This window comes from Danio rerio, chromosome 23 (genome assembly GCF_049306965.1).
Source record: "Danio rerio strain Tuebingen ecotype United States chromosome 23, GRCz12tu, whole genome shotgun sequence".
Classification (NCBI taxonomy): Eukaryota; Metazoa; Chordata; class Actinopteri; order Cypriniformes; family Danionidae; genus Danio; species Danio rerio.
In genome coordinates, this window is record NC_133198.1 from 30,901,055 (window position 1) to 30,915,315 (window position 14,261).

The 14,261-nt window shown below is 35.7% G+C and overlaps 1 protein-coding gene across 3 annotated transcripts in view; it reads left to right on the forward strand.

Moving 5' to 3' along the window:
- Positions 1 to 14,261, forward strand: part of arhgef25a (Rho guanine nucleotide exchange factor (GEF) 25a) — a 170,120-nt gene that overhangs the window by 95,332 nt on the left and 60,527 nt on the right. For all 3 annotated transcript variants that reach the window (XR_012398569.1, XM_009296957.5, XM_009296958.5), the window contains 4 exons: positions 4,915 to 5,039; positions 8,215 to 8,281; positions 8,648 to 8,751; positions 11,018 to 11,087. Coding sequence is in view for 2 of the 3 variants with exons in the window: in XM_009296957.5 (XP_009295232.2) it covers positions 4,915 to 5,039; positions 8,215 to 8,281; positions 8,648 to 8,751; positions 11,018 to 11,087 (366 nt within the window). In the remaining variant the exon portion in view is untranslated. The remainder of the gene's footprint in view (positions 1 to 4,914; positions 5,040 to 8,214; positions 8,282 to 8,647; positions 8,752 to 11,017; positions 11,088 to 14,261) is intronic.

Here is a 14,261-nt window from a genome sequence, read left to right on the forward strand (position 1 = left end):
ATATATGCTAATATTCTAGTATATTCTATACATCTAATATGTGACCCTGGACCATAAAGCTTAATATTAATAATAGCTCATTTATTTTCCTTTGGCTTAGTCCCTTTATTCATCAGGGGTTGCCACAGCTGAACGAACCACCAACTTATCCAGCATATGTTTTACACAGCGGATACCCTTCCAGCTGCAACCCAGCACTGAAAAACACCCATACATTAGCACATTCGCACACATACACTACAGCCAATTTAGTTTATTCAATTAACCTATGCTGCATATCTTTGTACTGTGCTGGAAACCGGAGCACCCTCAGGAATCCCACACCAACAGGGGGAGAAAATGCAAACTCCACACAAAAATGCCAACTGACCCAGCTAGGACTAAAACCAGCGATCTTCCTGCTGTGAGGAGACCAAATTAATAATAATAATAATAATCATTATAATGCCTTGTATTTACAGGCACTTTTCGAGGCAAACGCACAGCAATTAACAAAGCATAACATTTGCAGAGGTACAATTTGTCAATAGCTTTAAAAAAATCAATACAATTTAAGGGTCAAATTGATTTTTCTTTTATGCCCAAAATTATTGGAATATTAAGGAAAGTTCATGTTACATTAAGATATTTTGAATCTTCCCTAATGTAAATACAGTGGTCCTTTGTTATTTGTGAGAGTTACATTCTAAAAATAACCTGCAATAGAAGAAATCCGTGAAGTAGTCAGCTTATTTTTTACAATTATTATAGATGTTTTAAGCCTGTAAAACCCCTCACTACCCATTTTATACAGCTTTCTCAAACAGACATTAGCATATTCACATTTTTCTCTCTTGTTTAATAAATATCAAAAAAAAGTATTATTGTTTAAACACTCTCAAAGTTCAAACCTTTGTAGAAAAATAAGTCCAGTATTATAGGATGAAAACCATTTGATCTTTATTTATTTAATCCGTAATGACGCCCTACCAGCGCTTAACACCTTCCTTTAGCATGTCCAGAAATTCAGCTTTGTGAACGGTGGTTAGCATCTTTTTCTGCCTTTTGGGGAGAAGCCGTGAAAAGTGAAACATGTTATAGCAAGGGATCACTGTATATCAAAACTTTTGATTATTAAAAATGCATTGCTAAGCACTTTATTTGGTCACATTTAATGTGTTTTTCTCAGTATTGAGATAAAAAAAACAGATCTAGATTTATTTTACACAGTATACTTCAATGGAAAGGATAATTATTCACTTAAGTCTGTTTTTGTGTTCTAGGGTCACATATGGTGATGTTTTGATAATAATTCACCAGCGGTATTCAATCCAATTCAATTCATCTTTATTTCTATTGCACTTTAATAATGTAGATTGTTGATTGGCTCAAAGCAGCTTAACATAGACGTTTTAGCAAATTGAAACTGTGTCTGTCCAGTTAAAGTTCAGTTTAGTCAATATACTAAAGATTAAATCCAAAGTCCCAAACCAAACAAGCCGTCAGTGACGAGGAACAAAACTACACTAATTGACTAAAATAAAGGGGAAAAACTCAAAAGAAACCTGGCTCAGTTGAGCATGACCATTTCTGCTCTGGCAAAACTTATTGTGCTATATGAGAATTAATAGTAAATAATATATTATAAAATGAATAACAGTGGGCGTCATGGTAGGGCAGTTGGTAGCACAATTGCCTTACAGCAAGAAGGTCGCTGGTTCGAGCATCGGCTGGGTCAGTTGGCATTTCTGTGTGGAGTTTGCATGTTCTCTCCATGTTCGCATCGGTTTCCTCCAGGTGGTCCTGTTTCCCCCCATAAATCCAAAGACATGTAGTAGGTGAATTGGGTAAGCCGGAAAAAAAATGAATGAATAAACAATATGAGTAATAAATAATACTAAACTAATGCCCCAACTGATGACACGAAGGACAAATGATTTGCAATGAGCACTTTGTTATTTCCAATGTAGACGCCTCTAGCTGTTGTGAAGTGATGTAGACACAGTGTAATGGCTTAAATTTCATTCGCTCTCTTCAAAAGAGCAGTTACAGTACACGGCTTCAGAAGTCTTGGAATATAGTGCACAAACGATAAAAACCACATGATGCTTTTATATTCTCGGTGAAGCTTGAAATCTTCAGTCCTTTTTACTGTAATTGAATGCAAAAGAACATCTAGTACAAAATATTCAAAAGAAGTCCTTTTGTGTTTCGCCGATCGCTCGGACGTGGAGCAATATGAGGTTGACTATGATCAAATGATGCAAGGAACGTCCGTTCATTGTAATCCACATCATTTCTGAACATATTGTGTCACATTACTCACACACACAACACAATAACAACCTCTTCTTAAGCCAAGAAAGTGCTTTGTGAAGCTTTGATAAACAAACAATCTAAAAAAAACTGGGATGTACTATCCATCATAAGGTCTGAGCAAAGGAATGCTGGTTTTGTGGAGGATGTGTGATGCTGTAGTGGAAGGAGTGTATTGTGTGTGAGAGAAAGAGAGAGAGAGAGAGAGAGAGAGACACACCGGGGTCTTAAGAATGAAGATAAAGTGATGCTCCACAGGTGATTGTGACGTTACGCAAGCTGCTAAACAGCTCTGGTTAAAGGGCAGATCTTATCTATCTGGCCTTTAGTGTGTTTAATAGGCAGGAAAAACACAATAAATAAGTGTAATGGCTTTTTTGTGTTTGTAGAGGTTTTTGATTCTAACAAAAGGGGAATGTGTGTGTTGATGTGCACTACTATTGGAAAAACACTGGCACTGGTTATGTTTTTGTTGTTATTAGTTATGGCCACTGCACGGACCCCACCATATATATATGTCTTGAGGTCTGCTATTGATTTTGTCACACAACAGTGGTGATTCATATTATTTTACACCACACAGAGGAATCTAAATCAGTTAGAAGGCCAATGCTGTTGTTTAGTTTTGTGGAGAAGTAACTAATAATGGATGCTAAATAGTGATAAATGGTGTCTTAATAACATTAAGATTTCCATAAATAAAATAAAATGTAAACCATAAACCATTTAATTGCCTGCTCTACTCTACTATAATTTCTATTTTATTTAAACTGAAAGGTAAATAAACATACTTTTTTCCATATTATTATCTTTTCTTATTTTAAATATTTCTGTTTACTTTAAGATGTTAATTTTAAGTTTAATGCTCGAAGGTTGTTTTTTATTTAATTAAAATTGTAATCATTTAATACTTCAGTTAAACTTCAGTTAAACTTGCTTAGACAGCATTTTCATGTTTTTTAGTACAATTTGTTATTTTATTTCAGGTTTTTTTTTTTCAGATTAAAAACAAATATGTTTCTTTTTTTTTTTTTTTGGTTGAGATTAACAGTATCAGCATTATACTTTTCTTAATACATTCTTTTGTGTGACATTAAAGAAAGTATTTTAAGAGGTGTCTTTTTTCCCTGCAAATAAACCAACATTTTCCTCTAAAAGTTATGAACATTCTTAAAAAAGGTTAGAAAAAAATCTGAATAATTTTTTGTATGTTTTGTGGTTGCACAGTACCATTCCCTTTTATCATCTAAAATTGGAAGTAAATTGTATTTGAATTAACTATAACTAAACAAGAACTTGCAGCCTTTGAGAAATATTTTTGCTTATATTTGTAGAAAATCTTACTTCTGAGTTACTGAAATCCTTACGAAGCATGGCTAGAAATCACAGTGAGGGACGTGACAATGAGTGAGGATAGTTTATGTCCTAGTTTTACCTTTGATATGGTCAACAAATGCATTAACAAAGACAGGACGTCTTCAGACTTCCCTTTTCCGTCTTAAATCATTGAATAACCTGCAGAGAAGTGTGCACATCTGTCCTCCGCCATACAACAAAGGTCCATATCAACAACATCAACAATTCTGTATCTAAGGTCTGTAGCTATCTTTTCATCCACCTATTTATAATGCAAATTTTGGAATATTACATAGAAAATGCTTAATAGAAACTACAAGATGCGAATTAAATTTTAAAATGTGCACAAAAAAAACACATGTGCACAACTGGGTACGATAAAAAAAAATGCATGAAAAAAATTTACCAAAAAATTCAAGCATGCACATCAAAAAAGTCATGTGATTTTGTTTTAGAAGATTTATAAGTCTTCTAAAGAGACCCAAAACATAATTATGAAGCTATTTTTGTGGATGGTCATACACAATAAATGCGCTATATACTGTAAATACACATTGCGTTACATTACATTACAAGATCAGTACAAATGTTGGAACTGCATTAATGGACATTCTAAGATTTCTTGGTTATTCTAAATTCCCTTAACCGTCCTTCATCAAAGTGATTTGGTATTATTAACTCCTAAACTGTTATTTATTTCCAAGTGGCTTTGTCTTGCACATTTAAAAGCCACCACATGTTCATTGTAATTCATTTTCGTCTTCTGAGGTGCAAGTAATTTATTAAATTAGCAAAAAAGCACTATATTGGATTTTCCTATCGCTGCATATTCCATTCTTCTCTTGATAATTGATGCTAGTTTTATTAGAAAGATACGATTCTGTTCTATTTGACTTTAGTCGCAAATGTTTCATGTGATGTTCGACTTGTGTGTGTATAAATCTATTTCACATCTTTGGCTGGAAACATAGCTTTTGAGAACATGGTGACTTCACTGGGGTCAGTGGCATTGAGATTCAGGGTAATGCATCTACTCTGCCTGTCTGGTGTCATCATTATTGGTAAGCGCTGTATTCCAGTTATCATTCAGTCACTGTCATGCTCCTTTTCTGTCACCTAGGCAACCTGAGCTATTAGAACAGCTCATATCTTCCCTCTCCTCTGTGTTATTCCTTCTCTGCCCCTGCAGCCTTCCCCATAGTGAAGATCCTTTCAGAATGATGCCTCGTTGCTTATTCGCAGTTATGCCCTGTGTGTCTGCAGATCAGCCAATGTACCAGCCAACAAGCTGACGACAACGGCTCGGTTTTGATGGATGACAACTCCAGCCAATCATCAGCCTGCGCAGACACCGAAGAAGATCGGAAGAGTGCCTTAGAAAAAAGCATGTGTGTGTGAAGCATGTCTCCTTCATTTGTAACTTGTGTACATAGTAAATTCCTTTTTTAGTCAGCTTATTGTAAGAGGTTTTAATTTAGAACTTTTTTTAATGACTTATTTTTAAATGTGCAGTATTTTACTAAGTAGTCATCAGATGTGCATTAGCACACCACAATGACATCATCTCTGATGGAGAATTTGGTTTAAGTTGGTTGGTGGTCATTAACTGGTTCAAGGTGATTATTTTCATGCAGTTATTTGCACAACACCAAATCAGTGAAACTGCAAAGCAACTCAACAGTTTCTCGGATTTATAAATGAATACATTTATCAACATATTTTAAACATGGTCAGTTTGCTTGGTAGCTCATATTGTACATTGTTGTGACAGAGAGATTGGTTTCAGGTCCAGGGGTGGATTTAAGTTAAGTGGCCGCTTAGGGCCCCAGAAAGTCTGAGGGCCCACAATAAATACCTAGAAGTTTCTATAAATTACACATAATGTCATTTTCTATCATATTTTGTAGGCTAAGGGTCTAACAGTACAAATTTAGCTTAATGAGTACATCTGTGCAAATGTGTCCCCCCAACCATAATCATGGATCAGTCCAGCAGTCAAATCAGATACAACATTTGGTTTAGTTGTGAACATATTTTATGCAAACACATCTTAAAATGTAGAAATTGCATTGAAAAAGACTGCTAAATAAATAAATGCAAATCGCAGTGTGTTACTGTAGGACTTACGGGTCCCCCAAATGTGTCCCTGTTTAGGTCAGGCAAAGCATGGTTTTCAAGAGGTAAAAGCAGTGTAAAATCATGGTAATATGTGTGGTCTCAGTGTACTTTTCTCCTGTTTTCTTTTAAAAACTCTATTGGGTAGGTTTAAGAAAGGGTTTATGTCAATGGTTTGCTGACAACTGTGATTTATATGACAAGTCCTGCTTTGTGGACTTACAATAGTCCCTTTTGAGGGATGTAAACGAAAACAATAGTCCCAACATATTTCCTGAATTACATTTTTAATTTCTATAGCTTTCGAGAATCCAAAAGGAGCCGCATATTGATAAATAATCTTATAAGAGCTCTTTTAACACGAAGATGTTATTGAATTGCCTCTTGCTACAGTTATGAAATAGTTTGAAAACAAGAAGAAATATTCATGAACCAACGACATGACCACATTGAAATATAAGAGTGAATAAAACAAGAATATACGAGTTTACAACAAAACCTAATGTGTACTTAAAAGTATTGTATGTCAGATATACACAAATGGAAACAGCATCCTCTATAGGATTTGCAATCTGAAACGTGCAGAGAAACATACCTGGAGCCATGAATTTAACACTTTACAAAAATTTGGACTGAGGCACATATTTTTAATGGATGGGCTTATGACCATCTTAACCAGTTGCAACTGTTGGAATATCTAGCCAATTCCATGCGTGTTCAATAAGAAAAGGTCTGGAGAGTTTTTTCTTCAATACCAAAAATATTAGTAATTTATTAGATACAAATGAATAATTCGATGACAGAGCTCTGGGTTACGTTACCCCAATGCAATACAAGAATTACATTCAGGAGATTCGCAACTAACATACATTTCCTGACTCCAGCATATATACACAACTGATCTTAACAGGTGGAGTTTTGGTGTAACGTCACTTGTCAGTCATTGTTCAGTCCTCCATTGGCCCTTTGTAGCCCTAGACATTACTTCCTCTGTCTGCATCTTTTCTCTGCATACCAGAACTGAACAATTACGTGCATCTTTAATATATTTCACAACTTCTACAAGCATCATGACAACTTGTGACATGTCTAGACTAAAGTTCTGGAACAAAGGCCCCCACCCTCAATTTATTCTTATTCTGCTTTTTCCACTAGTCAGCAGTTCTTCTAAAAAGTATGCAGCACAGTAAAAAAGAGGAAGTTTGTCTGGTCAAGATGTTTTATAATACAAAAGAGAAAGATTGATTAATCTGTTGTTAGTCTAAACATTTTTCTAATAAACGAAAACACAAAAATAAATTCATTTTCTCCAACACAACCATTTTAACCAGCTTTAATACCCCCTTCCAGTTTCTAATCGGCTGATTCAAATCAATTTAGCTAATGAAAATTCAAGCTAAAGAACATCTTAGTCTCACTAATGACCTTCTTAAATAACTAATGACTGGCCAGCTAATGACCATTTTAACCATCTGGAAGCTACCAGCTTGTTTTTACCATGTTTTTTGAACATGATAGTTGGTAAACCAGCTAAGATCATCTAGAACCACCTAAGTACATCTGACCTGTGAACTTGGGGCAGATCAAACAACCCTCACTTCAGTGAGACCATTTAACAACACTTCACAGATGGTGGCTAGTTCTGCTTTAGCTAGATTAGCATGGAGCTACCTTATGTGAAACATGTAAACAAATGTTTGTACCCTCAATGAGTAGGATTTCTACTAATAAAGGCTATTTTTGAGATTATATCATCCTTATAGTGCAACATATAATGTTATTTTTGTTCAGCTGTATTTAAAGGACAGCTAGCATGTTACTGTTATGTTTGTTTTAGCCATAGTTAGCACAATAACAATGTTATGAGGTATTCAGATCTCACGCGGTGAAAATCTGGAAGGCAGGTTTGATGTGGGACATTTCACTGCTGAAATTCTCACCGCCAACTATGTCTGAAATTAGATTATCATTAGATTAGATAATCACCAGCTTGGACCGTTTAATGACTAGAGATCATCTAAATCCTAGCCATAACAGGTTTTGGAACATGGCATCTAGGAGGAATTTCTAGATATCTTTGATCAAATAATAACAATAATCTTAATTTAGATTAGCTAATATTAATTCATAGACCATATTAATCAGCTACAGACTAGCTAAAGTTCACCCTAGAGCAGCACATGACTTTAATTGAGCTAATGACCATCTCAAACCAGCAAATGTGTTCCAAAACAGCTGCCAGCATAAAGCGGCAATTATAAGCAATAAAAGGGCCTTTCATCTTGTCCATAAATAGCTTCTAGATTATTAATGTGCTGCGCCAGTCAGAACTCTGCTAATATTACACCCTATACATTACTCACATCACATGCTTTAAGCCGTCACATAATGTTAATGCATTAAAAGACTTGATGAAAGCAGTGAACGCTGACCTCCTTTCTGTTGCAGGTATGTTCTGAACGAATTAATAGAGACAGAAAAGCTGTATGTCGCCGATCTAGGACTTATTGTGGAGGTGAGCTTTTGATGCGGTGGTTAAAATGTCAATTAACAAATCACACATGGATTTGATCAGCTCTGTTATGGAGCACTGTCATTTTACAGTTGTAAGAATGATTCAAATGTATTTCAGAACAATTAATCACAGAAGAATTAAATCTGATGTATTAACTGACCTGGATTTCTATCAGCTATAATAGTGATCACCGAGTAAATCAAAATAATGGTGTCTGGATTTGAAAATATTTGGAATGAGATGATCTACATTTTTATGGGGGTCATATTTTATCATTACAGTTTAAATGCCTTAGATTTAATCATGAAAAGGAGCGTTTTTACGAGACGTGAGCTGTGAAAGTTCATCATGTTCTGTTTCACGCAGGGCTACATGGCTACTATGAATGTGAAAGGAATTCCAGAAGACATGAAGGGAAAAGACAAAATAGTGTTCGGGAATATTCATCAGATCTACGACTGGCATAAAGAGTGGGTTAATCTGTTTTTGACTTTTACTTGACTTTTATTTATTGTCCATAAGTGGAAATTTATCTTTGGCTTCACCACACAACCATATCAGCGTTCACATCACATATATCAAAGAAAACAGGCAACACGAATACATTCAATGTCAACACATAAATCACATTAAAAACTCAATCAACCCTATACATACTACAAAATCCAGTATTCAAAATTCTGATAGCAGTCAGCAGAAAGGACATCTTACACACATTTTTCTTTACTTGACGTTGTCTAAAATGTCTTTTTTGATGGCAAGAGCTGAAATTTTATGTTTAAGGGATGGGAACAATTTTCAATAATGACATGTGTGCAATTCCAGTCTTACGGATGTGACATTTGCAGTTAAGACTCAAAACATAAATTCTCAGAGAATGTATATGTTAACAGTATATTGAAACATATGTTTATATTCCCAAAACAAATAACCACAGAGTTATGAGATGCAAAATTTGTTTATTTGTAAAAAAAAAATATATATATTTTAAATAAGGAAAATAGACATGTATGTGACAAAAAAGTTATCGAGTTTAAAGTATACACCATACTTTGTAGAAATTCTGTGAATTAAACTACACAACCTATAAGAAACAAAGCTAATCAAAAGGATAAGAGTCGGCTCTCTATTAAACAAAAATGATTGATTTTATTTTATTTGACATTTTTGTATTTGAGGAAAAAACTTTTGTTATGGATGCCACACCTGTCTATGGATGTGACAGTTAAAAATGCCACTCGTGCGACTTTGGTAAATCTAATATAATTGATTGAAAACATTGTCAGAGACATTTATGAGTATTTTTTACAGTACTGTGAAATACAAGCCTACACAAAAAAAATTTAAAGGGTTTTACTATTTTGGTGAAAACTTTTTCATGGCATATTTGACTTTTCATGGAATTGCTTACATTCTTTCTGTTTAATTCTTATGAAATAAATGTAATTTAGTTGTCTTTGTGGCAATTGTACTGGCAATTTTTACTACTTGACACAGTTTTTGCTTTTTCTTTATTGGCAACAGTCTATACCTTGCAATCAAGTTAATACTGACAACATTTTCAACCAACTTTCTTGTACAGTTGAAGTCAGAATTATTAGCTCCCCTTTGAATTTTTTTTCTCTTTTAAATATTTCCCATATTATGTTTAACAGAGCAAGAGCATTTTTACAGTATGCTTGATCATTTTTTTTAGTCAGGAGAAAGTGTTATTTGTGTTATTTTGGCTATAATAAAAGCAGTTAAAAAAGTTTAAGGTCAAAAATATTAGCCCCATTGAGCAATATTTTTTGATAGTCTACAGAACAAACCATCATTTTACAAAAACTTGCCTAATTACCCTAACCCGACTAGTTAACCTAATTAACCTAGTTACGCCTTTAAATGTCACTTTAAGCTGTACAGAAGTGTCTTAAAAATGGTATTGTTAAATATAATTTATTGTCATCATGGCAAAGATAAAATAAATCAGTTATTAAAAATGAGTTATTAAAAGTAGTTTGTTTAGAAATATATTAAGAAAAAAAAACTGAAATTAAACACAATTTCAATAATAATAAATTGGGGAAAATACTAAACATAAATTGGGGGAAAAAAATAAAAAAGGGGCTAATTATTCTGACTTCAACTGTATATCCAGAATATCTTGACTCACACCAAATAGTTGTAACCCTTCTATAAGATATAATCCCTGCATTGCTTTTGTAAATGCAAATGTCAATCCACTATCTTTAAATAGTCCTAAATATTTTAAACACCCAACTGCCTCTATTCCATGTCCCTCAAGGACCAAAGATTTTAACCTGTGAATTATCATCATTTTAATATAAATTATCTCTTGTGAACTCCTTTTACACCAATTTTGAAGCAAATTTATACAATTATGGTACGAGATATCTCTCTGTTTTAGTCCACTGGCCAACAAATGCTATCATTTGCATATTTAAATAACTTAAAACCTAAATGTTCAATCTTAAGCTCATTTGTGTAAAGAGAAAAAAATAAGCGCGATAAAATGCTTCCTTGTTGATACATAGATACATAGATAGATGTGTTTACAATAATTTGTGTGTGTGTGTGTGTTTGTGTATTACAAATCTTACAGGGCTTTAAGTATGTTTCCAAAACTTCCAAAAAGTTCAGATCAAACTAATTTTACATAACACGTTTTTAGGGAAAAAGTCGATTGGCCCTGCTACTGACTAATGCTGAGTTATACGTCTGATCTCTTCCTAGTTATTTCCTGGCCGAGCTGGAGAAATGTGTGGCCGAGCCTGAACGACTGGCGCAACTTTTTATCAAACATGTGAGTGTGTCTCTTTTTTTCTGTCTGTCTGTCTGTGCCAAGCAAACTTCCTCTCACACTTTGAGCAAGCAGATTTGAGAAAACACAGAGGTTTTTAACACGCTCACCCATTTTAACACCCCATTTATCCTCCCATCAACCCAGTCTATTTCTGTCCCCGTGTTACTGATACGGCCCATTTGAGGCTGTGCGTTTGCTTGTGTGTCCATTGGCTTATTACCACAAGGGAAAAAGAGGCGGGAAAAATAAGAGGCGGAATAACAAGCACAGCTACGTCCTTTGATAACACTCTACTTTACACTCCGAGTCTATTTCTGGAGTTCAGTCCTACACTATGGACATACACGCATAAATAACTCACCAAGAAAATAAACAACACAATTCCCAGCACCCACAGGCGTAAAATTTGCAGATTTATAGCTGTGGAAGTACTTCACAGTGGCAGTAATTTGTTGCCACATGCTGTGATACAAGTTTTGGTGGTGAATCAAAGCGTTTCGCTTAAATGAAAAGCGCTGAGTTACTGTACGAATTGGCGTCTGTTAGCGTTTGCCCTTTTCTACTGTTTAATGAGTCTGAGCCCTTTGGGTAATAACTTAAAAAGGCTTGAGGGGAATAAAGAAACTTATAACAAAATTCAAAAGGTTGAGTCAAACTGTGAAACGAGTGTAGTGGGAAATCGGCTGGTAATGAAAAACAGTAATGCAGGCTGAGCGAGGGCCAGACTTGCTTTTTGTCCCCACTTTTTCTTAGTTTTTTCATATAAACAAGACTTCCCCCCTCAATCTCTCTCAAATTTCCTCTGCCTTTGCTCTCACTCCCTCGTTTAACTCATACAGTACATAACAAAGATGTGAGGCACTCTAGTTATGTCAGAACTTTCCGACTCCCAGTCATTGATGTGTAACACAGATAAATTAGGGCGATAGGTTGCAAAATCATTTAGCTGGTTTTAAACACACAGACTTATAAGGAGATGTCATTCCACATACACAAAAAATCTAAATCTGTATTTGTGATTGACTAGTTTTCCTGTCTCCTGTCTGCTGTATAATATTTACAGTGGGTACGGAAAGTATTCAGATCCCCTTTAGTTTTTACACTTTGTTATATTACAGCCATTTTCTAAAATCATTGAATATAGTTATTTTTTTCTCATTAATATACACACAGCATCCCATATTGACAGAAAAATACAGAAATGTTGACGTTTTTGCAGATTTATTTAAAAAAAATGAAATATCACATGGTCCTAAGTATTCAGACCCTTTGTTCTTAGTAGAAGCACCCTTTTGATCTAATACAGCCATGAGTCTTTTTGGGAAAGATGCAACAGGTTTTTCACACCTGGATTTGGGGATCCTCTGCCATTCCTCCTTACAGATCCTCAACGGTTTTGTAAGGTGTGATGGTAAACGTTGGTGGACAGCCATTTTTAGGTCTCTCCAGAGATGTTCAATTGGGTTTAGATCAGGGCACTGGCTGGGTCATTTAAAAACAGTCATTGAGTTCTTGTGAAGCCACTACTTTTAGCTTTGTGCTTTTCTTGTTGGAAGGTAAATATTCGGCACAGTCTGAGGTCTTGAGCACTGTGGAGAAGGTTTTTGTTCAGGATATCCCTGTACTTGTACCGCATTCATCTTTCCCTTGCTTGCAACCACTCGTCCTGTCCCTGCAGCTGACACCACCATGCTTCACTGTTGGGACTGTATTGGACAGGTGATGAGCAGTGCATGATATTCTCCACACATACTGCTTAGAATTAAGCCTTAATGTTCTATCTTGGGAATCACAGTTGCGCAGAGGGTAACACGATTGCCTCCCCATGTTCGCGTGGGTTTCCTTCGAGTGCTCTGGGTTTTTCACCACAAATCCAAAGACATGTGGCATAGGTAAATTGAGTGTGCTAAATTGTCCGAAGTGAATGTGAGAGTGTATGGATTCTTCCCAGTGATAGGTTACTGCTAGAAAGGCATCCGCTGCGTAAAACATGAGCTGAATAAGTTGGCGGTTTATTCCGCTGTGGCAACCTATTACGCCCCAAGTCTAGGGGAAACAAAAAGGGCATAATAAACGAAGAACAAACAAATGTGTTGGGGTGGTGGATTTCCCAAACTAAACAAAACTTAAAGCAAAAGATTCCCTTCGGTCGACAACCAAACTCACAAACTCAATTGAGAGTATATATGAAGATATTTATTATAGAAAAATAGGGTTTATATAAATGCGCATTTCGTCAGGGTGACCACAGGCCAAAATAACAAACAAAAGAATCTATAAAATAAATCCACTAACTTACCTATTACTATTTAAAGAAACATACAAGAATCTTACCTGACTCCCTAATATAAACAAGTCAAAAGTAATCAAATAAATAGGCAGGTCACCCCTACACGCTCAAACTCTCAATAAATATTCAAGCATAAGATGGTCATCAATACAAAGTTGATTATTGTTGGTTGTCGGCCGAAGGGGTGAGGGAAACCCAGGAGCTCCACTCCAAACACCGAACGCAGCAAAAATGAGCTCTCCGATTCCTGCCGGAAGCTCCCTTTTATACAGGCCTCGTAGACCAGCAGCCAATCAGAGCAGGGAATCACGCCGACGTGGGAGCCTATAAGACAACAGAAAAACAGCAAGGAGGCGGGACAAAAGAAAAAGAGTACAAACCGCAATAATAGACAAATAAATAAACTTCAGTCGTAACACAACCCTAGATTAATAAAGGGCATAAGCCGTAAAGCAAATGAATGAATGAAGTTCTATCTTGGTTCATCAGATCAGCGAATCTTATTTCTCAACATCTTGGAGTCCTTCATTTGGGCTTTCACGTATCATGCACTTAGGCTTCCGTCGGGCCGCTCTGCCAAAAAGCCCTGACTGGTGGAGGGCTGCAGTTATGGTTGACTCTCTACAACTTTCTCCCATCACTCTACTACTGTACATCTCTAGAGCTCAACCACAGCAATCTCTGGGTTCTTCTTTACCTCTCTCAGGCTCTTCTTCCCCGATATCTCAGTTTGGCCAGACAGCCAGCTCTAGAAAGTGCTCTTATCATCCCAAACGTCTTCTATGTAAGATATATAGAGGCCATCGCACTTCTGGGAACTTTTGTAACATTGCTCAGATCTGTGCCTTGCCACAAATCTGTCTCTGAGCTCTACAGGCAGTTCC